At 35.2% G+C, this 24,986-nt stretch overlaps 4 protein-coding genes across 4 annotated transcripts; 1 reads left to right on the top strand and 3 right to left on the bottom strand.

Annotated features, from left to right (window-relative positions):
* Positions 1–389: 389 nt before the first annotated feature.
* Positions 390–10,374, bottom strand: cog4 (component of oligomeric golgi complex 4). Its single transcript, XM_073837133.1, has 19 exons — positions 10,229–10,374; positions 9,944–10,026; positions 9,741–9,855; positions 9,473–9,647; positions 7,681–7,874; positions 7,473–7,578; positions 7,229–7,386; positions 7,055–7,113; positions 6,840–6,973; positions 4,982–5,100; positions 4,609–4,775; positions 3,968–4,145; positions 3,759–3,821; positions 3,408–3,524; positions 2,840–2,932; positions 2,601–2,684; positions 2,391–2,492; positions 1,164–1,292; positions 390–657 (listed from the first exon to the last, which is right to left on the bottom strand). The coding sequence occupies exons 1-19, from the start codon at positions 10,361–10,363 to the stop codon at positions 523–525; spliced, it is 2,346 nt and encodes a 781-aa protein (XP_073693234.1). The 5' UTR covers positions 10,364–10,374; the 3' UTR covers positions 390–522.
* Positions 10,375–11,047: 673 nt separating this feature from the next.
* On the top strand, positions 11,048–14,246 carry nrn1lb (neuritin 1-like b). Its single transcript, XM_073837264.1, has 3 exons — positions 11,048–11,436; positions 13,109–13,250; positions 13,342–14,246. The coding sequence occupies exons 1-3, from the start codon at positions 11,403–11,405 to the stop codon at positions 13,634–13,636; spliced, it is 471 nt and encodes a 156-aa protein (XP_073693365.1). The 5' UTR covers positions 11,048–11,402; the 3' UTR covers positions 13,637–14,246.
* A 215-nt stretch (positions 14,247–14,461) lies between these two features.
* Positions 14,462–20,780, bottom strand: dnaaf1 (dynein axonemal assembly factor 1). The gene is made up of 10 exons (XM_073836623.1): positions 20,675–20,780; positions 18,952–19,048; positions 18,772–18,863; positions 18,470–18,691; positions 18,207–18,373; positions 17,349–17,470; positions 17,039–17,205; positions 15,773–16,227; positions 15,583–15,639; positions 14,462–14,766 (listed from the first exon to the last, which is right to left on the bottom strand). The coding sequence occupies exons 1-10, from the start codon at positions 20,778–20,780 to the stop codon at positions 14,515–14,517; spliced, it is 1,737 nt and encodes a 578-aa protein (XP_073692724.1). The 3' UTR covers positions 14,462–14,514.
* A 476-nt stretch (positions 20,781–21,256) lies between these two features.
* LOC141331577 (uncharacterized) lies at positions 21,257–22,249 on the bottom strand. Its single transcript, XM_073836624.1, has 2 exons — positions 21,505–22,249; positions 21,257–21,459 (listed from the first exon to the last, which is right to left on the bottom strand). The coding sequence occupies exons 1-2, from the start codon at positions 22,247–22,249 to the stop codon at positions 21,257–21,259; spliced, it is 948 nt and encodes a 315-aa protein (XP_073692725.1).
* Between the last annotated feature and the right edge of the window lie 2,737 nt (positions 22,250–24,986).

Below are 24,986 nucleotides of genomic sequence, written 5' to 3' on the forward strand. Positions count from 1 at the left end.
ATCTAAATATTGAGAAAATTGCCTTTTCAATTTGCCAAATGAAGTTCTTAGCAATGCATATTACTAATAAAAAATTAAGGAAATTTACAAAATATTTTTTTATGGAACATGATATTTACTTAATATCCTAATAATTTTTGCCATAAAAGAAAAATCGATCATTTTGACCCATACAATGTATTGCTACAAATATACCCATGCTACTTACGACTGGTTTTGTGTTCCTGGGTCACAATTGTCTTCAGTAAAGCATCTTTAAGTTAACCGACCTTTCCAGTAATTAGCAAAAATACTTCTATGGGGAGAATATATTAGCTTTTAATTGTATAAAGAGCTTATTTAACTTGAGTGTGAGCTTTAGAATAGGGACTATTTGATTCACCACAATGTTGGCTAGTCATACATTTATTATATGTTAAAAAATGCACATACAAAAGTTCAGAGATAACACACCTTCTTCTAAGTAACCCAAAACACAAATTCTATGCATAAAAACCTCAAGTGGAAAGTGTTTTACTTCTGTTAGAGTCGTAATCTTTTAATGTCCTCACTGCGGAAGTCTACCCTTAGAGCCAAGACCTGCCGCACCTCAGCAGGGGTCAGGCGCCAAGTCAAAGGCCCAGAGTTCGGTCCCCAATAATCCAGGATCTCAGACACCTAAAGGAAGAAAAACACAATCAAACAAACTTCAAAACAACATACTTATAGACCTTAAACATTTTAAAAGTGTTAGTTCACCCAAAAATGAAAATTAGCCCATGATTTATTCACCCTCAAGGCATCCTAGGTGTATATGGCTTTCTTCTTTAAGACAAAATCCAAAAGGAGTTAAATTAACAAATGTCCTGGCTCTTCCAACCTTTGTAATGGAAGTGGGCAGCTGTTTTTGTTCATCATTCCAAAGAAAATCGAATAAAGTGCATCTATCCATAATAAAAAGTGCCTTACATACTTTTTTATTATGGATGTATTCGCTTTTGGATTGTTGAAAAAAAAAAACACCCAACCGCTGCCATCATAAAGCTTGGAAGAGCAACATTTGTTAACTCCGACTGGATTCGTCTGAAAGACAAAAGTCATATACACCTGGGATGCCTTGTGGGTGAGGGTAAATCATGGGCTAATTTTCATTTTTGGGTGAGTTAACCCTTTAAGCCACATACCCTTTCTAAGTTGAGAATAGTTGCCATCTGTGTGAGTCGGGCAAACTTATCCCGGATGGTCCAGGAGGTCACGGATGAGAGGTAGGCAACCAAAGCACGCAGCTCTTTATCAAACTGTAATCCACCAAGCTGCAACCCAGAATGGAGAAGACAGTTAGGATGTCTGTTACTTTTAAAGGAACACTCCACTTTTTTGGAAATAGGCTCATTCTCCAACTCCCCCCGAGTTAAAAATAAAAATAAAAATAAATTGAGTTTTACCGTTTTGAAATCCATTCAGCCGTTCTCCTGTTCTGGCGATATCACTTTTAGCATAGCTTAGCATAGATCATTGAATCCTATTAGACCAGGGGCTTTCAAACCTGTCCTGGAGCCTCCCCTGCCCTGCACATTTTGCTTGTCTCTCTCATCTAATACACCTGATTCAAATCATCAGCTCATTAGTAGAGACTGCAAGACCTGAATTGGGTGTGCCTAATAAGGGAGACATACAAAATGTGCAGGGCAGGGGAGGCTCCAGGACAGGTTTGAAAACCCCTGTATTAGACCAATAGCATCACGTTCAAAAATGACCAACGAGTTTCCATATTTGTCCTATTTAAAACTTGACTCTTCTGTAGTTATATCGTGTACTAAGACCGGTGGAAATGCAAAGCTTCAATTTTCTAGGCTGATAAGATTAGGAACTACACTCCCATTCCGGCGTAATAGTCAAGGAAGTTTGCTGCCGTAATATGGCCGAAGCAGGAGCAGTAATACCACGCTGCACATGTGCAAATGCTAAACTAGCTGGAAACTCATTTCTGATAATACTCCGCCTGCTTCAGCCATATTACGGCAGCAAACTTCCTTGACTATTACGCCGGAATGGAAGTGTAGTTCCTAATCTTATCGGCCTAGAAAACCGCAGCTTTACATTTCCGCTGGTCTTAGTACACAATATAACTACAGAAGAGTCAAGTTTTAGATACAACAAATATCGAAACTCGTTGGTCATTTTTGAACGCGATGCTATTGGTCTAATAGGATTCAATGATCTATGCTAAGCTATGCTAAAAGTGATATCGCCAGAACAGGAGAACGGCTGAATGGATTTCAAAACGTTAAAAATCAACTTATTAACCCGGGGGGAGTTGGAGAATGAGCCTACTTCCAAAAAAAGTGGAGTGTTCCTTTAAGCCGACATGTAGCTGTTGTGTTCATTTTGTACAGGCCAGAGTTGCTCACCCTGCTGAAGGTGCATTTGAACACAGTCTTCTCCATTTCCATTGCGATGAGGCTGGTCATCAGGCTAGTCAGAGTATCGTAGATGACTGGTGACAAGCCCATCTACAGACAGGCATCTTCTTTAGAATGGGTTTGTGTCAGCATGTGTAAAGTGGATTAAAATTACAATAGGGTTTCAGCACTACATGCTTGAACCCCTAATGAAAATACCTTAAACTCGGCCATGAGCTGCTCCAACTGGACAATGAGTTGCTGAACCCAAGGATCATTGGCTTCATACTCACTGAACTCCTCCTAAAAACACAACCACAAAGCAACTTAGACCCAAAAAACATATTATGGAAAATAACAGCAGGATTTTCCTTAGTATTTCTGTTGCTATCATTGGCACCTACTATTTCCACGCTTTATCAGTAGTAGTAGATAATGGCAATGTTATCATTTCATACCTCTTCAATATTGTGTGAGACAGACAGGAAGCTGCTGATCCAGGGTTTTACTTGTGGCCTGATAGACGTGTTATTAAGCTCCTGTAGACCCTCCTGTACAAACATAAACCATTAAGAAGAAAACATTTAAGGCCGATTATTTTGACATACAGAGCCATTCAAAAATGGGTCAGAAAGGTTTAAAAAAAGTTTAATTTCAAATGAATGCTGTTCTTTTTAACCTTTTCATCACAGAATCCTGATAAAAATGGTTCAAGTTTTGTAAAAATATTAAGCAGCACAACTGATTTTCAATATTGATAATAATACGATGTTTTTTGAGCACCAAATCAGAATATTAGAATGATTTCTGAAGCATCATGTGATACTAAAGACTAGAGTAATGGCTGCTAAAAAGTAGCGTTACCATAACATGAATACATTACATTTTAAAATATATTAAACAGAGATTTAAGAGTTTTTAAGTGTAATAATATTTTACAACATTACTGTTTTTACTGCATTTTGTAATCAAATGAATGCAGCCTCAAACTTTTGAAAGGTAGAGTATAAACAGATTTTCACTAACCTGAAGGAGATCCTTGAATTTGCTGGAGGTGTTGACCAAATCAGATAGACAGCTGTCTATCTTAGCCTTTGCCTGATCTGAGCCTGCCCCCTGACTGAACAACTTGGCACAATCACTCTGAGACGGAAAGAAAAAGATAGCAATTCTTTGTACCACCAAAAGTGAGTTCATTGACTGCTGTTATAGGTTTACGAGGCTTGTAAGCTTCTGTCTGCATTAACTGCATGGACACAATTTCAATTTTTTTTGTGTTGGAAAAAAAGTCCTATATTTTGAGATGACATGAGAGTGAACAAAAGAGTGTGTTTCTGATGGGTGACTGAAAAAACAAAACAGTTATATCAAACTGACCTCTAGATTCTTTTTCAGGGTGCTGATATTCTCACTGCAGACCTCCACATTATTGAGAGCCACCTGAGAAACGAACATATCATTATTATGCTTATATAATACACAAGAGTGTGTTTAGTGAGAACTAGGTATATGAAAACAAGTGAATTGAAGTGACATAATGAATTGAAACTTTGTGTGTGCGCAAGATAGAAACAGTTGATGCTGACCAAATAAGCCGTCTTTGCCTGCTCCTGGCTCTCAATCCCAAGTGTTTGTGTGAGATTTGTTATCTTGCCATGCTGTAGGCTGCTCTGCATCAGACTGACGGCACTACTGACCCCACGCTGCAGGTCCTGCAGAGCACTGACTGGATATCCAGCTCGCAGCTTACATACTAACACCTCTCTGCAAACAAGAAAAGAGATGTAAAGGGTATTCACCTTATTCTTTAATGCAGAAGTAAGCCTATGGGTGAGACTTTTGGTTCATTAGTCACTAAAAGGAAATATACAGAAGAATAACATTGTGCAGTAAACGGTAAAACAGTTTGCACTACAAACCAGTGTGCTCATAATTAAGATAATACATTAAAATAATAATAATAATAAGACACCAATTTGCAATATCAAGCAGCAAAACATTCTGTTTTGTACAGCTAAAAATGGACATTGATTAGACTGGAAGCCAGACCCATAAAATTTACATATGGTCACGCTCACTCTTACGGGAAGAAAAAAGTGGACAGAGAATGACTAAGGCAATTTCTAAATCTTCAACCACCTCTAAAATAACTCTTCACGTACACAGTAACAACAACAACAAAAAAGAAAACACTGAGGCTAATAAAATTCCAAATGTGTGTGTATACCTGAAGTCTGTCTCCAGAACGCTGGTTGCATGATTGATCATAGCACAGACACAGTCAGAGCTGCTGCTGGTGAGGGCTCGGCTAATACATTTCTTCACAATATAGAACACATCATCCACCATGCTGGAGCTCAGTTGACCCACCTCAGCTGTGTCCATGGCAACTGCCTATAAAATCAATTAATCATCCAATGAGGACACAGATTCTGCCAAAGAAATTTATCTGCAATTTAACAATGGCAATAATAGGAAAATGTAAGAAGGTGCACTATAACATTATATTAAAACTAACATCTTTCTGACCCTAAACTTTTAATGGGCCTGACAACAGCTCTGACATCTCTGATTCAAGTTATTGACTGTATGTGTCCTACCTTGTTGACGGACTCTCTCATGTAATACTCCTCCATGGGAATGTAATAACCAATCAGCTCCTGCATAGTGCGGCTCAACTGGCAGTTTTTCAGTAACTGTTCTAAACTCTGCTGATGTTCTAGACAGCAAAACAAACATGAACAATGCCAGCAAGTAATAATAATGATTATCATTTTATATAAATCAGCATATTCAACAACACATTTTACCCATATATAGCCTAGTAATTACATACAGGTAATTACATTGAGGTCATATCCTTCAGATCCCACAAATTCTTTTTCAGCCTTTTTGTGTATTTGAACCCTTGTATCTTTTCCTTTTTATTATTTTTTTTGTGATGAGCTGCTGTGACATGTGAATTTCCCTTTGGGATTAATAAAGTTAAATCAATCAATCAATCAATCAATCCAACAATGACTGTATGATTTTGAGATCCATCTTTTCACACTGAGGACAACTGAGGGACTCATATGCAACTATTACAGAAGGTTGAAATACTCACTGATGATCTCATTAAGAGTCGGGGGGGTTAAAAACTTGAGTATCAGGGTAAATTTAACTTCTTTTGTCTTCTGGAAAACATGTAACTATCCTCTGTAGCTTCTAAAGGGCAGTACTAAAAAGTATGATGTTTAGGCAAAATAAGAAAAATGTGCAAATCTTAATTATGTTCAAAAGTTTACACCCCTGGCTCTTAATCTTTTTTCCTTCTGGAGCATCAGTGAGTGTTTGTAATAGTTTGTGTTTTCTGTAATAGTTGGATATGAGTCCCTCAGTTGTCCTGTGAAAAGATGGATCTCAAAATCATACAGTCATTGTTGGAAAAGGTTCAAATACTCAAAAATACTGAAAAACCAAAGAATTTGTGGGACCTGAGGGATTTTTATGAAGAACAGCAGGCAGTTTAACCTCCTAAACTCTCCAAAATTTCGTTCAAAATGTTGACGCTTCATTTTCATGACCTTGTTTATATGGTATCAGCCCATATATGGTATCATTTGAAAGCTTAGAGTCTCATCTTTACATAGTAAAGTAGGATTCTAATGTGCTTTATAAAACCAGTTTTTGCAAAGGAAACACACAAGGACACTTTTAGGGGGGAAAAGGGGCAATGTGACTCTCTTTGGTTATAATTCAATAACTTCTAGTTAGAAACTGTTATATGAAAAATTATTTTTTTCTGGTATATCCTGAGACCTAGTGGAATCAAACAAAACAAGTTGCAGAGTGCCTGAATTACAGACTTTCAAACAAAAACTTCTGAATAAAAAAATCAAAAAGTGCCTGTTTTTTTAGTTTTAACTGTAATATTTGAAACCTATATAATATTATTTATAAAGAATTACGGTGCTATTTTGTAGTTTAAATGGTTTTCTTTACAATAACATCATTTTTTTTAATTCCTCCATTGTATGTGTATAGGTGAACCATTTGAATTTGGGTAGGGACAATGCAGACGGAAATCCCCAAAATAAACAATGTCCAAACAATGGACTCATGAACAACTATCACTAAACAACAACAAAAAACACAGTTGTGAATCATTCAGGTAACAACACATTATTAAGAATCAAGCATATGTAAACTTCTGAATGGGGTCATTTTTATAAATTCAACTATCATTTACTCTTGTGGACTATATGTAAATATCTTTTATGTGAAATATCTTATTGACCTCAACTGTATATTTTTTAAAAACAGGCAATGATGTTTTGCCTGTATGAGCACCATGAATAAGTAGCATGCATGCTATCTGCTAGGCTAAAGCTGATGACAGTTGTCATGACATGTACTTGCAGCAGAATCTTGTTTCATAGAGTATTTTTTTTTATACCATCAAAAGTTAAGTGTTACCTTGTATAACTGTTTCATCTGCCATTGCATCTGCAACCTCAAAGTCAGCCACTATACGCCGCCTCAAGAATCGAAAGTACAGCTCGGCTCTTGAGTTCATTAAAGTAACCTCACATAACACGGGATCCAGGTCTCTACATTAAACATATGACAATGAATAAAACATCTTGTATTCACAAGATACACAGATATAAAATTTATAACACGAACCCCACCTGGGTTCAATCTTTTCTGTAGTCATGCCCCTCATCATGCTGGTCTGTATAACCTGAAACTATTGCAAAACAAAAATAAAAGGTATGAATTATATGTATAACTGCATTAAGGCACACTTTGTTTAAATATTAATATGTAAACACACCAATACAGCATATAGACACTATACACACCTTATTGTTGTAATCTCTCTGTTGGATGAATTTGTCCACTATTTTCTGAGCCTGTTTATCACACTCTTTTTGAAGGTGTGCGAGGAGTGTGTGCAGTCGGCCTGGTCCATAGTATGTTTCCACTATGGGCTGATGGGTTTCAACAACGCGTGCAATACCTAACAGATACAGAAGGATGGGTGATATCTATTTGTTTGAACATAATAAATATTGCCAAGTTAAACAGTGATGCATCTGCTCTTACCTTCAAGCAGCAGTGTGAGTGTGTCAGCAAAAATGACCGGTGCTCTGCGTTCTCCAAGATCAGAGCCTACAGCCAGGAGTAAGTTCTCCTCAGCCTTACTAGCCAACTGAAAGAAAAGTAAGCAAAAGAAAACTTTTATTATTAGAACTCAAGTATTCTCAGCTGATTTTCCTGGTCATGTAAGATGGACATAAACACATGTTCCTACCTGACTGCAAAGGTATTGAGCAAACCTTGCAAGTCCCTGCTCATGGAGTCCCAGTAAAGGAAGGATCTTGAAAAAGCGCTCCACTTGAGGCAAGTCGCCTGTGGCAACTGCCTCCTCCAGTCGTGTTGTGACTAGTGCCTTCAGATCGCGCTCTGCTTCCTGAAGCAATGCCAGGCTGGCTTCAACTGCACTGCCTGCACAATGTATAGCAATTAATACAATAACATAAGTACCTTATTCTAAATATGTGCGCATCAGACTGAACAATATTTTCACAATATCTATTATTTCTACAAATTTTTGCATAATCCTGTTTGTAACAGACTCTTAATACTTTTATATTAAAACAATTAATCCACATTAATATACAATGTAACTGAAGTGCAGTGACAAATCTACAAACACAACTGTCAGTTAGACAAAGAAGCAATAAACTGACCAAAAGTGATAGTAATGTTTTAAAATATATTGAAAGAAAACAATTATTTTATACTGTAATCATATTTTACAGAAGTACTGCTTTTGCTCAAATAAATGCAGCTTCAAGGGTGACTTATTAAACTTAAAAGTCATAATTAGCTACTTGTTGGATAGTTAAGCTGTTAAAATGTCAGATTTGTCATTCTTTCATTACGTATAATCATATGATTTAATCAAGTTTCAAATTAAAATAAAAAAAATAAAATTTAAATTAAATAAAACATTTTTACTAATCATTTTATTTGTCAAACATATTTGTGACCCTGTACCACAAAACCAGTCCTAAGTAGCATGGATGTTATTTGTAGCAAGAGCCAAAAATACATTGTATTTTGTACATTTCCTACCATAAATATATATAAAAAAAATCTCTGTCAAATATTGTCCTATCCTAACAAACCATACATTTATTCAGCTTTCAGATGACACACATATCTCAATTTTAAAAAAAATTGACCCTTATGACTGGTTTTGCGGTTAACAATTATTTTGTTTGAAAAAATTATGAATTTAAAGAAGCCTCTTCTGCTAACCAAGTCTGCATTTATTTGATCCAAAGTACAGCAAAAACAGTAACTTTAAACTATTTTTACTATTTAAAGTAACTGCTTTCTATTTGAATATATTTTAAAACGTCATTTATTCCTGTGATCAAAGCGACATTTTCAGCATCATTACTCCAGTCTTCAGTGTCACATGATCCTTCAGAAATCATTCTAATATGGTGTTTTGAAAGATCCAAAGATCTTTCTGTATAATTCTACTTTTATAAAATGTGATCAAAAGTGATGATAAAGACATTTACAAATGATTTCTATTTCAGATAAATACTGTTCTTCTGAACTTTCTATTCATCAAAGAATCCTGAATACATTCTACTCAGCTGTTTTTAACAATAATAATAAATGTTTTTTTTTGCAAAAACAGCAGTAGCAAATCAGAATATTAGAATGATTTCTGAAGGATCGTGTGACACTGACTGGAGTAATGATGCTAAAAATTCAGCTTTGAAATCACAGGAATAAATTACATTTTAAAATACATTAAAATAGAAAACAGTTATTTTAAACAGTAAAAATATTTTTGAATTTCACTGTTTATGCTGTACTTTGGATCAAATAAATGCAGGCTTGATGACCAGAAGAGAACATTCAAAATCTTACATTTCAAACACTTTTGACTGTAGTACATTTAATTTCTAACACCAAGCACCTATGTCATAACTGTACATATTTAAAAACTGACTCAATAAATTACTATTCAATACTTGCAGTGGTAATACATATTGCTAGAAAACCCAAAACAGACTCACCCTCTCCACCTTGCTTGCTGAGCTCAATCACCGACTGGTCAAGAGAAAGATAGCGATGAATGTGGGCGGCAGCCTGCTCATAGTCCTGGTTACGCAAGGCTGTCTGAACACCATCTGTGCAGAACTTCAGATCTAGAATATCATCTGCCCGCTGAATTGCTTGGTACAGCCTTTTCTGAAACAGAACCAGGTGTAAAGCTTGAGTGGATGCTGTCATACGCAGACTGAGAGTGTGTTGATATCATACGAATTTGTATGTTATAGGTACCTTGGTGAGGTCCAGCTGTCTGACTTTGCTGCTAACGTTCTCTGCCAGGCTGCATGTGAAGTTGATCATGCCAGACAGCTGCACAGCATCTCCCTCGATCAGCTGCAAGTTGGGTCTGAAGAAACACACAATGTATTAACACACTATATTCTATTTTCTCAGTTCAACAGCATATGTTAAGGGTCAAACAAATACACACTCACCCCATCCTCTGCAGGGCGAGCATCTTTGTTTCTATGTTGCTCTGCTGTCCCATAAGAGCGCCCAACTCCTTCTGCACTTCCGCCTGTCAGGAAAGTGCGTTTGTAAACAGTGTACGCCAAAGCACAGTCAACATGCACACAATCTCACCTATTAGCCACAGAATGCTTTTATATACATATAATCAACTAACTAACTAACACAGCTGACAAGGGTTTATCTACCCTTACTAGTAGTCCAGCTGATAGAGAATAAGGAACACTGTGTCTCCACAAATAAACATTCACCTCTTCGGCACATAGCTGTGCATACACTCGCTCTAGATCCTCCAGCTCTGTCAGGCCCTCTATGGTGTCGGACTGCACGGCGGAGAGCCCCGCCGGACCACCGCGACGACGCGCCGGTGAACCAACTTCATCCATGACAGCCCCACATCCACACAAACTGCGTCACTTCCGCTGACTCTACCGCGTCATACAACTGTTAGTACGCGACTTTACTCCCACCTAATGGTCGATTTTTGCCTCTCAAGCAAACATAATTCATATATCATTCATGTTGCATGATCTGTGGCATAATGAAACCTTTTTTACCTTATGGGAATCTTTAGGCCTTTAGGTTATAATAAATCATTTGGTATAAAATGTGATTATATAGTTTCATAGGACAACAGAACACAAACAACACTATGGCTTTACCAAAGTACAGTGATGGAATTATCATACTGAATTACTATAATACTGTATCATTTACAATGCCGTTTACATATTTTTTGAACTAAAGAATACCATGGTACTCCAATTATTATTTTATGTCCAAAAACAAAGTAGATAAATACTAGGAAAACGACAGATTCAGTGACAGAGAAAATGAGAGAGCTGATAGTAATGGCTTTATATAAGAGGTAGCCTAGTAATCCGTCTTTATTCCCCTCTCCCTTTGGATTTATGCAATGACATAATCCAAGCCTGTCAATCAGACAGAGGTTTGCCAACTGTGTGTGTATTAGAAAGTACCATGCTGGAATAAAAATGACAGTCCCATTGGGATTTTTTCCATCTGTTTGTATATTGTGTTTAAGTGTGACAGAGAGAGTGAGAGATAGACCAAATAGAGAGACAAAAGGTCAATACGTTAAGCCATATAGAACCATTGTCACAGGAGGTATATTCTTCCTCTCTGATATGATGAACAGTGTAGCCGGAAATGATCTTTAATCCCTCAGTTTTCCCCCTTTTTAATAATCAGATGTCACAGCCCCCATTCATCCACCAGGTTCAACAGTTGGCTTCAAAGTTGCAGTTCTTTTCTGAAACAGGAAGGTGAATGGGACGTCAAAGAAGGTGAATGGGACCTCAGAAATGTTTTGGATGATTTGTGAATGACTGTGTGTTAAAGTGTAAACGTTAAGGTTCTCCAGTGTGTGTGGTCTTCAGTTCAAAACTGTGGCTGTTCAACGGAATGCATCTGCTGCTGCTTATTTCATTCTGCCTCAGTGAGTAAAAGTCTATTTTATCTTCAAACTTGTGTTTGTGTGTGTAATATCATAATTTGTCTTAATTACCATAGATATATAGTTTAAAGATTTTACATTTTTATTTTCCATATCATAAAAATTTAGTTTGAGTGTAATCTGTATAATATCATGCATGCTTTTCAAATTTGAATTAGTAGCCACGGTCATGGGCATAATATGCTGTACTTACTATAAAAATAGCATCCCCAAAAAAAGCCAAATTTTATGAGGTTCAGAAATTGCTGATGTTGATGTGGCTTATTTTCCTAACTATTTAATGTATGAGTAGTATTATTTATATTTCTCTCTTAAAATAAACATATAAAATGGTTAGAGAAGAGAAATGGGAAAAATGGAGGCGATTTGTCTTTCCGAGCTGTTCTGCAGCAAGATTAAATGTCATTTTTGCTCTGGGTCTAATCCCTTAGATTAATCCATGTGACATACAACAACATCTAACAGTATAGAAAACTAGACACACATAAACATAAAGATAATAGAATGTTATAATATAATAAAATTGTAGAACTATAGCAGACATGTCAGCTGACATAGTCAGTTTATGCCATATGTCAGTCTAATAATTGTAAAAATTAAAGTGAATTTGCAATCATAGGTCTTAATGGCCTCAACATTTCAGTCCTGAGGGGTATTAGTACATAAGTACATATACATTTTAGTACATTAGTACATATTTGCACATAACATAATCCAAAATGGTACATCTACAGAATTGGTGCAAACTGCTGTCCCGCTACCAAAAAACACATTTAAAAAGCATTTAAGTATTCAAGTATTCTTGGATGTTTACTAAGGTCCTTTTATTATCTGTTAAAACTCACAATAATCAGTACGCTTAATATAAAATCATCATTATAACTTATGAAAATAATATTGAAATAATTTAGCATGTTATTTCATTGTTAAAAATTTCTTTTTGATTTGTTAAAAAGTGTCCCACATTTTGTCACTACTGAAACAGTGAAGGTTTTAGTCCATTGGCTGAGACTGATTTTAATAACACCCCTACATTTATGGAAACATTCATATATACATTCCAGGAAATTTATGTGTCATTCTCTCTCATAGCTACATTGTAAGTAGATAGGCCCTGTCATTTTGAGGTAAATGTTTTCAAAAAAGTATGAAATATCTGTGTGTAACTTTAAAGACTGTCACTGCCAAATAACATTTTTCTATATTTAAACATTTAGTTTTTATATGTGTACAACTGTTCAGAACTGTGCTAAACATGTGCATCTTTGCAGATTTAACTAAATCTTAATAGGTTAATATAATCAAATATAAAGACAAATATAAACTTTCTGAAAATACAATATGAGAATTAGCTGCATAATTACTAGAAATGTGTACCTTGGATATTATACAATTTGCATACATACAAAATTAGTGGAAAAGGCATTTTTTAAAGATGTTTCCAACTCTGACTTTGAACCAATTCTGTAGAATGTCCCATATATATATATTTTAATATTTTTATCACTGTATTGTATTATATTTATGTTTGTCTCTTAAAATAATAATATTATTATGTTATTTACATAATTTTTTCTTTGCGTGTATAAACGTATTAGGCAATAAAGCTCTTTCTGATACTGATCCTGAACTGCTTTAATTTTTTCCCTCTCAGGTCTCTGTTCTTCTGTGCTGAGTGCAGCAGTAACACCTCCATGTAGTTCTGTATACAGGGGCTTTGCTGAATGTCTGGTCACTCTGGGTGACAGTGTGAGCTCCAAGACTGATAACCCACAGGACATCAACTCCATTTGCAAGTGAGCCACATTCACACTCGAATACATCCTCCACCGAATACAACTAACTACAATGTTTTTATCTCAATACATGCACTTTTCACATCTGCAGGTCATGGGATGCTTTCCAGATGTGTGTGAGTGGTGTGTTGTCTGGCTGCCGAGGTGATGCAGCAGAAATTTGGGAATCTTTGAGAGCGGAGTCTCGGAAAACAGCATTTGCTGGTAACCTCTACGACATTTGTGCCAGTCGTACTGAAGCTGCAACTGCAACCACACCGCTGGTTCCTAACGCTGACCAATCTAACCAGGAAACACTCAAAGGACTTGCGCATAGAGTCAGTTACTCAGTCAGTAAAGAGCTGCTCCTGATATGTTTCTCTCTTCTCCTGCTGCTTTGGATGTAACCTATCCATTTAATATAGCTGGACGGATGGCAGTGACAGTGCTACAGCCACATATCTGCACAGACTCTTAATCTTGGTATATATATAGTTTTTATTTTATGTGTCATTTAATGTGTAAGCTTTTTGGTAAGATATTAAAAACCTTTATGTATTTTCTTGTTTAAAAGTTATGTTCTTTACTCAAATCTAATGTTTTGTACAGGATTTAACATATGTGGTTAGTGTCAAAGGACCATAATTATATAATATTATATAATTATATTAATAAATGTTATATTATTATATTATATAATTATTCTATAAATATATATACACTACCTGTCAAAGGTTTTGAACAGTAAGATTTTAAATGTATTTAAAGAAGTCTCTTCTGCTTACCAAGCCTGTATTTATTTGATTATCAAAAACATGCTGTACTAAAAATATTTTTACTATTTAAAATAACTGTTTTCTTTCTGAATATATTTTCAAATGTATTTTTTAATAAACATAATAAATATAATAAACATAAACTTTTGAAAATTGTACTGTTTTTGCTGTACTATGGGTCAAATAAATGCAGGCTTGGTGAACAGAAGAGATTTCTTTAAAAAACATTACAAATATTTCTGGTCAGAAACTTTTGACTGGTAGTGTATAAAACTAAATTTGTGTTTTGATAATATCCACAATAAAATTCAAACCAAAATGTTTTTTTTTTAATTGATTTATTTTTTTATTTAAATGATTAATATGATTTGGCGATTTACAGTTAAACACCTTTTATAAATGAGGCAGACATCGAATTTAAATACACATCCAAGATTTGTGCTAGAGGCCGTCCGGGGTTGGGAAATACTACAATACAGTTTCATCTATTAGTTCAACTATAAAATAACTCAGTCCAGTTCCTCAATCAGAACAGTCCTTCTGTTTTCTTCTGGCTTTGGGAAATCATCCCCTGCCTCTGGTTGACTGGTGAAGTCAGGACTCTGCTGCTTGAGGGTGGTTCTCTTAGTGGAGACATTAATAAGCAGCTGAGATTGATCTGTGGCCACAGCATCTGACTGAGGCCAGTGATACAAGCTTGTAAGAGCTTCTGATTCTGTGTCTTCATCAGAGATAACTTGAATCTTTGGACAGATCACACTCTGAAAAAATGTAATGTAAATGTAAATCTCCACAGGTTTTTCTCATAAAATTGAATCAATATTTTTCATCACAATTCATGAAATGACATTTTATCATATACAGTTGAGGTCAAAAGTTTACATACACCTTGCAGAATCTGTAAAATGTTAATTCCCACAAATTCTTTGGTTTTTTAGCATGTTTGTATGCTTGAACCCTATTGAACAATGACTGAAGACAACTGAGAGACTCATATGCAACTATTACGGAAGGTTTAAATGCTCACTGATGCTTCAAAAGGAAACACAATTAAGAGCTAGGGGTGTAAACTTTTGAACCGAAAGAAGATGGGTACATTTTTCTTATTTTGCCTAAATATCATATTATTTTCATTTAGCACTGCCCTTCAGAAGCTACAGAAGATACTTAGATGTTCCCCAGAAGATAAAATTTAAATTTAAATTTAAATTTAGTTTTAAAGATCAAAGACGGTTCTTAATACACCGTTTTAATACACAGTATTAAGAATTAAATGTTTTGAACAGGGTCATTATTATAACTTCAACTATTATTTTCTCTTGTGGACTATATGTAAACGCCTTTTATGTGAAATATCTTATTCAGGTCAGTACTAAATAAAAAATTACATGCATTTTGTATGATCCCTCTAATTTTGGTAAAATAATTAACATTTTGCAGATTCTACACGGTATATGTAAACTTTTGACTTCAACTGTATTCTTTGTCATTTAGTGTCATTTTTATTTATTTCAAGTAACAATTATTTCCTTTTTTATGGTTTTAGTTTTAGGTAACTGTAATAACCCTGCTCTTACCTGCGATGTTGTTGGGAATATCAGGCTATTTTCTTCATCTTCAAGGTCTGGAAGATCCTAAAGAGAAATCAGGAGGATCAAAATGTTGTATGCAGTCTATATAAATCAAATATACAATGCATGGAAAATTCTATTCATTGTGAAAACAAATTGAAGTTATACTGATCTAAGCAATGGTGTAAGGACTCACATCAATTGTTAATACTGGTCCATCTGACAGGGTGATAGACTCTATTTCATCCTCAGAGATCAGTTCAGTGACAAGAGCTCCAGGACCTGCGACTGAGAATAAACTGCTCTGATGTGACTGCGATGGTTTTGTGTGAACACTCATTTTCTGGTTCTTCTCCTCTTTAGTCTTCAATCCCCAGGCTGCTGATTGGCTAGTCTGTTCCTTGTCAAATGATGGATAGAGAATCTGTTCTGAACCTGTCTGCTGTCTTTCTGGTTTTAACTGGTCGGAATGATTTTGATCAAGTGTTGTTTGGATAATCTGTTCCTCTTCAGATGCAGATTTGAAAATGTAGTCCACCTCTAATGCTGATAGATCAGTTTGTTCTTGCTCTGTTTTTGAAGAGTCACTTTCTGATGTTTCATCTTGAGGGCTCTGATCTCCAGTAACAGGACTTGGAGCCTCTATGATTCCTAAGGGTAAACCATAAGCTTTTAATAATGCTGTAAGTCAGATGGAGGTAAGAGAATATGAGTGTGTGTATCCACCTTATTTCTCTCTGTGTCCAGCTATTTTTAGCTGTAGAAAATGACTCGTTTCGCTGCTTTGAAACTGGTGTGTCTTACCATATTATTTTCATGTATTATCTTAATTATGAACACAATGGTTTGTAGTTCAAACTGTTTTACCTTTCACTGCACTTTGTTATTTTTCTTGTTATTTTCCTAGGGCAGCTTATGAACCCGGAAGTCTCACACATTACCAGAAAACAGCTTACTTCCACATTGAAAAATAAGGTGGATACACTACTGTTCAAAAGTTTGGGGTTGGTAATTTTTAATCTCTTATGCCCACCATATGTTATCAAAAATACAGTAAAAACAGTAATATTGTGAAAAAATATTGCAATTTAAAATGGCTGTTTTCTATTTATTTTTTTAAATGTAATTTATTCCTGCGTTGGCAGCTTACTCATGCCTTCAGTCTCACATGATCCTTCAGGTTAATTTGGTGCTCATGCGTTCAGCAATTTGTGTTATCAATGTTTTAAAAAGTTTTGGTCTGTAATATTTTTGTAGAAACATTTTTTTGTAGAATTGGAATTTTGATGAATATAAAGCAAAAGCATTTATTTTAGATAGAAATCTTTTGTAACAATGCAAAAGTTTTTGTCAATTGAATGCATCTTTGCTAAGTAAAAGTTTCAATTAATTTGAAAAAACTCTTAGTGACCCCAAACTTTTGAACAGTAGTTAGAGTTATATAAACAGATTGTGCGTTTGCCTTTCTCCAAAAGCTCTTGAGCCTGCTGTCGTCTCAGTGCATTCTCTCTGATAGTGGTCAATGCATCCAAACTCTCCTGGATCTTCCTTCTTTCTCTCGTTTCCCACATTTCCCTTTCTTTTCGCTCACTTTCCAAACCACCAGCTGCCCATGCTTCTGCGCATGCTCTGTGAATCAATGCAAACTTCAATAAAAGACTCAACAACAACTCTAGAAGTACTAGTAACAAAGACTAGACTAAGACCATGGCAGTTGTCAGACAATGAATGCTACTGTATGCAATTTTACTTAAGAAAACAATGCTGCTAACCTGTCTTTTGGAAACACAGGCCGGTCATCTAGATAGGTCAGATGCTTTAGACGTACAATCAGAGTCTTCCTGTAGTTTGGGATTTTTTTGATGATCTCATTACCCATTAGGTTTAACACCCTCTGGCAAATTCAAACAAACATGAATTAACTTCTAGCAAGTCATTCCATATCTACAATGGTGGCCAAAATTATTAGAACACTAGTATTTTCACCAGCTAAAAAATGGTTTTAAGTCAGTTTTTTCTATCTTTTGATGTTGTACGTCAGTAGGAAATATCAGTTTACATTTTTAAACATTCATTTTGCCCTTAATTGTAATAATCCAGTGAGATTTTTGTTTGCACATGGAGTTGCTGTCAAAAATAATGTCAAAAATAGATTTTCGTTTTCAATTAACTTCTATTAACGAAATTAAATCAACATTTGTTGTGACCATCATTTGCGTTTAAGGCAGCCTTTGCTCTAGGTGCAGTGGCGCATAGTTTTCAGGCAGCTTTGCAGGTAAGCCTCTAGAAGCATCTTGGAGACATTGCCACAGTTCTTCTGAATTTATTCTGTCTCAATTTGTTCTGTTTCTTCATGTCATTCCAGACAGACTGGATGATGATGAGGTCAGATCTTTGTGAGGAGTGCTGGCTGTTGTCAGACTCCTTGTGCAAAAATCTCACTGGATTATTACAATTAATGGCTAAATGAATGTTTGGAAATGTAAACTGATATTTCCTACTGACACACTACAGCTAAAGGTAGAAGCAACTGACTTAAAATAATTTTTAGATGGTGAAAATACTAGTGTTCTAATAATTTTGGCCACCACTGTAGAATGTACATGAGGAAAGGGATACACTCTATTTACCAAGTCAGGCATTCTCTCTAGAACACTGATGAGTGCTGGATCTCTGATGCGGTTGTGAGACAGATCAAGAACACTGATGGATGGACAGTGTGACAGCTCTTCCATGTCACACGCATTCTCCAGTGAGTTATGGGAGATCTGCAGTGTGGATAGTTCACTCAAGCAGGCTGAAAAACAAAAGATGAATGATTTTATGGTATATTGAGGAACAGTAAAGAATGCATTGCATTATGCCATTTTCACTTGTGTGCGCAAGTACTCACATATGTTCTCAATGACCTTGATATAATTGTTTGAGACATTGAGGGTGCAAAGCTTGTTGAGTGGTTCCAGGTTTTCCAGAGTTTGAATTAGGTTCTGATGGAGGAAAAGACAGCGAAGCTCTGTCTGATTCTCCAGATTTTCAATCTTGCGAATGCCATTACATTCCAGCCATAGGCAGCGCAGGCCGGTGTATTCCTCCAAACCCTCAATACAAGAAAAACCTACAATGCAAAATTAACAACTTGAAAATAACACAAAGATGCTATATTAAAACAGTCTTTTAAATATCAAAGTTTCAAACCTTTAAAGTGAAGATAAAGTGTGTCATTTAGCCTTGGCGTCAGGTATAGTTTATTTTTCTTGCAGTGCTCCCTTAAAAACTCTTTGGTCATTCTTAAAAGACACAAGAAAAATAATTCAGTATTTCTTCTTCTGATGTTCTCCTGAGCACATATCATACAGGTATTTTCTATGTCATCACCTGGGACCTGAATGCATTGCGCTGCTTTCTGATGCTTTGGTTTCGATTTTGTCAGTGTTAACCTCTGTCCCATTAGCTGCACTCTGAGACTCCTGGCCTTTAAAAGAAATGTTATTACTACTGGGCATTTTCCACGAAAGGGTAAAAAATCAGACATTAAATTATAAAAAAAAAAAAAAAAAAAAAAAAAAAAAAATCTGTAAAAGAAGGCACTTACCCTTCAGAAAATATTTATTTTCTACCAAAAGTTGGTTTGTGGGTGTGGTTGAGCATAAAATGTTGGAAAAGGGTTAAATAATACATTTTTGATATTAAAAAAAATGTTGTTATATACACCTGATTCTTAATATTGTGTTGTTATTCTTTGTTTTTTCAGCATTCTTGTGGATTTGAAACCCATCCAACAATGACTGACTTTGAGACCCATCTTTTTTTACACTGAGGACAACTGAGGGACTCATACTTAATTATTACAGAAAGCTCAAACACTCACTAATGCTTCAGAAGGAAAAACTATGCATTAAGAGACAGGGGTGTAAACTTTTGAATGGAATGAGAATGTAAACATTTTTCTTATTTTGCCTAAATATCATATTTTTATCATTTAGTACTGCCGTTCAGAAACTATGGAAGATACTTACATGTTCCCCAGAAAACAAAATAAGTTAAATTCACCCTGAACTTCAAGCTCAAAAAGTTTTCACCCCCAAGTCTTAATGCATCGTGTTTCCTTCTGAAGCATCAGTAAGTTGTATATGAGTCCCTCAGCTGTCCTCAGTGTGAAAAGATGGATCTCAAAATCATACAGTCATTGCTGGAAAGGGTTCAAATTAGGGATGCACCGAATATTCGGCCACCGGAAATTTTCGGCCGAAAATGGCCCAAAAGTGTGTGAGTTGTAAATGTGAACTGATGGATCCACAAGATAATGTGTTATAAAAATTTAAACAATTTAAACAAAGGCAGTAAAATATGCTATTTAAGTAATATAATACTTGATTGATAATAATTTTTTTAATTAATATAACTGATTTATTCTTTGAAACTTTAATATTAATTTATGCAATTGCAATGCCTTGATTTTAGCAAAATTAGTACACAGTCATAGCCATAAATGCAATGGTACTAATAATTGGCATAATTTTTTCGGTGTTTCGGTTTTTCGGCCTTGGTTTCCTCTTTTTCGGTTTTCGGTTTCGGCCAAGAATTTTCATTTCGGTGCATCCCTAGTTCAAATACACAAACAACAACACTATCACTAAACAAACAAACAAAAACAGCTGTGGAACATTCATGTAACAACACAGTATTAAGAATCAAGTGTATGTAAACTTTTGAACAGGGTAATTAAAAAAAATTATTATTTTAACATGCATTTTGTATGAGTCCTCTTATTTTGGTAAAATAATTCACATTTTGCAAGGTGTATGTAAACTTTTGACTTCAACTGTATGTCAAACTTGCTTCTTTTCATAGTTTACGTTAGAAAATAGCTTAATCAAGCATGTAATATCGCAGCACATTAGAGTCATTGGCATAAAAAAATACAGTCATTGTCATTTTGAATAAAAGTCGGAGCGGCAGGATATAACCACGAAAGAACAGAGCTTAACGATAATATTCCAGTGCATTTTAACATTGTCTTTGTTAGTGAGTCAGTTGTTTTTGTTCAGTGTTATTTTGGTGATAGCCGTTGAATGTAGACTTTAAGAAGGTAACTTACCTGTAGCGAAAGACACAACACCTTCACTCGGGTCTTGTTCTTCGGATTCAGCCCTTGTTCCTTCCTCCGCGTTCAGTGTTGTGGATACGTTCATTTTTGTCTGCATTTCGCAATGCTATTCGAAGACAACAAAAATCAAAATAGAAGAAATATATGAACGCGCATACCGACCCCAACCGTTAACTTAGCTTAGTAGCTGCAAACAGTGAAGTTGCTTAGTTTCCATAGAGACCGGACGCGACACCCACTTGTGTGCGTTTCACACGAGGCGGTTTTGATCTTCTGGCAGATGGCAGCAGCTACGGAAACATTAGGCCTGTTTTCAAAGACAGCACTACCCAAATATTATATATTTCCCATTTCCAAAAAGACAGATGCTAACAATAAGACATAAACAACATATTTATTAAACTTTGAATAAAGACACATGACAATGACAAAGACAATGAATTATACATTTTGATAAGAGTCCACTCAATAATTTTCAGTGTAAGTATCACTTTTAAAACAATTTTAACATGCAGTTTTAACATATGCATTTTCATGTTTTTAGTAGTAAACAGAACTACTAATTGGTGAAATTCACTCAGGTTGTAACTCAGTAGTTTCTCTGTATGTTTGGACACTAATTTGAACTTCATCCCTCCTAGATGAAGCATTAGAGGAGTTTTCTGACTGTGTCTGAATTTTATGTAGCTTCTCACAACACAAACATCTAAACATGCTATTAGCATCTTTCCTTAAGAAAACATACAACAAAGAGTCAGCCAGTGGATTTAAATACACTAAGATTCCTGACACTGTGACTAAATAACCATGAACTCGTAGACCATACTCAAAGAAAAATACCATAATGATGCTTTGAACAATGCTTGGCATAAACAATACAGTATAATTGAAAAGTACAAGTGCCAGAATCCTCAAAATCCTCTTCTGTTCATCAGGGGTGACTGCGACTGAATGAGACAGTGCCTTCCGTGATCCCACATAGGTAAACAAAACCAGTGGATAAGGCATAAATAAAAAAAATGCAGCTAAGATAAATGCATGTGCCACCTTTCCTGAAAGTGCAATAATCACATCAATCATAATAAATCCAAATGGTATTGCCCAAACAAACAAGCATATCAGACTTAAATTCTTAGTCGTATTATGAAGTCGGTACCAAACAGGATATTTGATCATTATGTATCTTTCCACAGAGATGCAGACCATGAAGCCAACATTGACTATTATGCTCATTGAATAAACATAGTAGGCAAATGAAATTGTAACACTGAATGTACAAAAATTCAGGATAGGTCTGAAACAAATCTGTATGATATCAGTGATAAAGAGGTTTATGACCAATACTGGAACAGTATGGTTAGGTTTGGCCAGACAGCACAATCCATAGAGTGCCCAGGACAAGACAAGAAATTCAACAGAGAAAATAGTCCATATAGCCACAGTTTCAACTGTGGATCTACAAAGAATTTTTTCCAGAAATGTCCACTTCAAATCATCAGTTTCCCATGGAAATGGGCTTAAATCCAGCTGGAATGTCCTATTGGTTGATGTTCCAGTATAAACCATTTCCTGTGTCTGGATGGTCAAACAAAGACAAAAAAAGTTATTTTTAATTAAGCAATTGAATTGTTTGTTCTGTTATCATAGTTTCCAGAATAGTAGAAGATGCAACATTTTAATTGTATCTTTTACTATTTTATCAAATTAATTATTATGTAACATAGTTAAGTTGAAACAGCGTGAATCCAATGGATGGAAGAAAGAGATAAATACTCTGTCCAGAGATTCTCTGTCAATTTAAATTAAATGAAAGCCACAGTTTGTGAAATGAAAGAAGTTGTTACAAACCTATGTGAGTTTCATTCTATTTTTGAACACAAAAGATATTTCGAAGAATGTTGGTACCAAGCAGTTGCTTCCATAGTGTTTTTAATGAGAAAAAATGGATAAATATCATCAAGTCTTAGTCCACCTTTACAAATATTATTTTAAGCTGTAGTTTTAGATGTTTTATTATTCAGATAGCAGAACGAGACATTAATGATGGAAATGTAGTCCATGAATGTGGTATAAGTAAGCTTTGTGTAGATATTTTAGATGGAAAATCAATTTTGATAATATTTTTACGTATAAAGATGTGACAACTGTTAAAACAAATTATAGTAGCTTCATTAAACACAAAAAAGTATCAAATTCTAAGCAGAGATATGAAAACGCAATGTACCTCGCAAATTAGTCTTACCATTTACATTTATAGAGCACAAAAGAAACATCTCCAAACATACCTTAGTTTCTGTGGTGAGTATTTGTCCTATCAGATTTTGTGAAAGTGACACTCCTGTTGAGCTGAAATACATGACTTGCATAGTAGAATCATTCATTTATTTCCAAATAAAAAACAGTATCAAATACTTAAATTCTTGAAGGCTTGTCTATTTATATACATTCCCAACACAAAGTAAAACGACTGCATAATCTGATTGTAACATTTTCATACACAATAAGTAAAATAATCGTCTGAATCTGATCAATAATTCCCAAGACAATGCACAATGACTCTGTAAACATAAAGAACAAAAGAAACAAGTTTACCTGACAATGAGCTGCTGCTGGTTGATTATGGCTGAAAGTAACTGATGAAGAAGCAACAAAGAGAGGGAGGAGTCGCAAACACTTAACCAGATCCATCAACCATGAGCTCTTTGCATTTATATCGTATGATCATGCAATCAGATTAATTTTTGGCTAGCATTTCCTGAAATGTAATTACGCTCACAGGGATTGACAGAAATGTTGTTACATTTTAAATGTTAGTAATGATGAGTACTCAGTAAAGTACTTAAATGCGATGAATTGTTTCCTGTTCTGTCTTTGATACTTGACACAAATGAAACTTTATACACCTTGTGTTAAAGGGGATTATAATTGGTATTTGCAGTCTTCTCAGTTGTGTATTTGCTGGTTATATTAACATGGCAGCTGCTGAATTGAAGGGCTACACCTGATTTTCATGTGGCTTCTTACAACACAAAAATCTAAACATGCTATTAGCATCCTTCCTTATGAAAACATACAGCAAAGAGTCAGCCAGTGGATTTAAATACATCATGATTCCTGACACTGTGACTAAATAACCATGTCGTAGACCATACTCAAAGGAAAACGCCATTATGATGCTTTGTACAATGCTTGGCAGAAACAATACAGTATAATTGAAAAGTACAAGTGCCAGAATCCTCAAAATCCTCTTCTGTTCATCAGGGGTGACTGCGACTGAATGAGACAGTGCCTTCCACGATCCCACAAAGGTAAACAAAACCAGTGGATAAGGCATCAATAAAACAAATGCATTTAAGATAAATGCATGTGCCACCTTCTCTTGAAGTGCAATAATCATGTCAATGACTATAATTCCAATCGGTATTGCCCAAACGAACAAGCATATCAGACCTAAATTCCTAGTAGTATTATGAAGTCGGTACCAAACAGGATATTTGATCATTATGTATCTTTCCACAGAGATGCAGACCATGAAGCCAACATTAACTACTACGCTCAAGGAATAAATATAGTAGATAAATGCAATTATAACACTAAATGTACAAAAATTCAGGATAGGTCTGAAACAAATCTGTATGATATCAGTGATAAAGAGGTTTATGACCAATACTGGAACAGTATGGTTAGGTCTGGCCAGACAGCACAATCCATAGAGTGCCCAGGACATGACAAGAAATTCAACAGAGAAAATAATCCATATAAGCACAGTTTCAACTGTTGATCCACAAAGAATTTTTTCCAGAAATGTCCACCTCAAATCATCAATTTCCCATCGGCTTAAATCTAGCTGGAATGTCCTATTGGTTGATGTTCCAGTATAAACCATTTCCTGTGTCTTGGATGGACTCTGGATGGCCAAACAACAACAAAAAAGGTTATGTTTTAATTAAGCAATTTTTTTTTTTTGTTCTGTTATCATAGTTTCCTCATTAGTCTTTATAGTTTCCAGAATAGCAGAAGATACAGCATTTAAAAAAAAAAACATGAATTATGTAACCTAGTTAAGTTAAAATAGTTCGTAACCTATACTTTTTGGTTCTTTTCAGTCTTAATTTCCCAATTTTCAGAATTTTTTGAAAATATCCTCTATATTATTCTGTGAATTTAGGAAAGCCCTCTGATAACTTACACAATCTCAGTGGAAGAAAGAGATAAATACTCTGTCCAGAGATTCTCTGTCAGTTTCAATTAAATGAAAGCCACAGTTTGTGAAATTAAAGAAGCTCACCCTCAAGTTGTTACA

This window comes from Garra rufa, chromosome 3, assembly GCF_049309525.1.
Source record: "Garra rufa chromosome 3, GarRuf1.0, whole genome shotgun sequence".
Taxonomy (NCBI): Eukaryota; Metazoa; Chordata; class Actinopteri; order Cypriniformes; family Cyprinidae; genus Garra; species Garra rufa.

Coding starts and splice junctions, on each gene's coding strand:
- cog4 (XM_073837133.1), bottom strand. CDS start 10,363: ATGGATGAAGTTGGTTCACCGGCGCGTCGTCGCGGTGGTCCGGCGGGG. Junction 9,856..9,943: donor CTCGCCCTGCAGAGGATGGG/GTGAGTGTGTAT, acceptor GTGTTTCTTCAG/ACCCAACTTGCAGCTGATCG. Junction 7,579..7,680: donor CTCAATACCTTTGCAGTCAG/GTAGGAACATGT, acceptor CTTTTCTTTCAG/TTGGCTAGTAAGGCTGAGGA.
- nrn1lb (XM_073837264.1), top strand. CDS start 11,403: ATGCATCTGCTGCTGCTTATTTCATTCTGCCTCA. Junction 11,437..13,108: donor GCTTATTTCATTCTGCCTCA/GTGAGTAAAAGT, acceptor TTTCCCTCTCAG/GTCTCTGTTCTTCTGTGCTG. Junction 13,251..13,341: donor GACATCAACTCCATTTGCAA/GTGAGCCACATT, acceptor TCACATCTGCAG/GTCATGGGATGCTTTCCAGA.
- LOC141331577 (XM_073836624.1), bottom strand. CDS start 22,249: ATGGTTTATACTGGAACATCAACCAATAGGACATTCCAGCTGGATTTA. Junction 21,460..21,504: donor GGTATTTTTCTTTGAGTATG/GTCTACGAGTTC, acceptor CAGGAATCTTAG/TGTATTTAAATCCACTGGCT.
- dnaaf1 (XM_073836623.1), bottom strand. CDS start 20,780: ATGCAGACAAAAATGAACGTATCCACAACACTGAACGCGGAGGAAGGA. Junction 18,864..18,951: donor GCAATGCATTCAGGTCCCAG/GTGATGACATAG, acceptor GTGTCTTTTAAG/AATGACCAAAGAGTTTTTAA. Junction 14,767..15,582: donor TATTCCCAACAACATCGCAG/GTAAGAGCAGGG, acceptor ACATTTTTTCAG/AGTGTGATCTGTCCAAAGAT.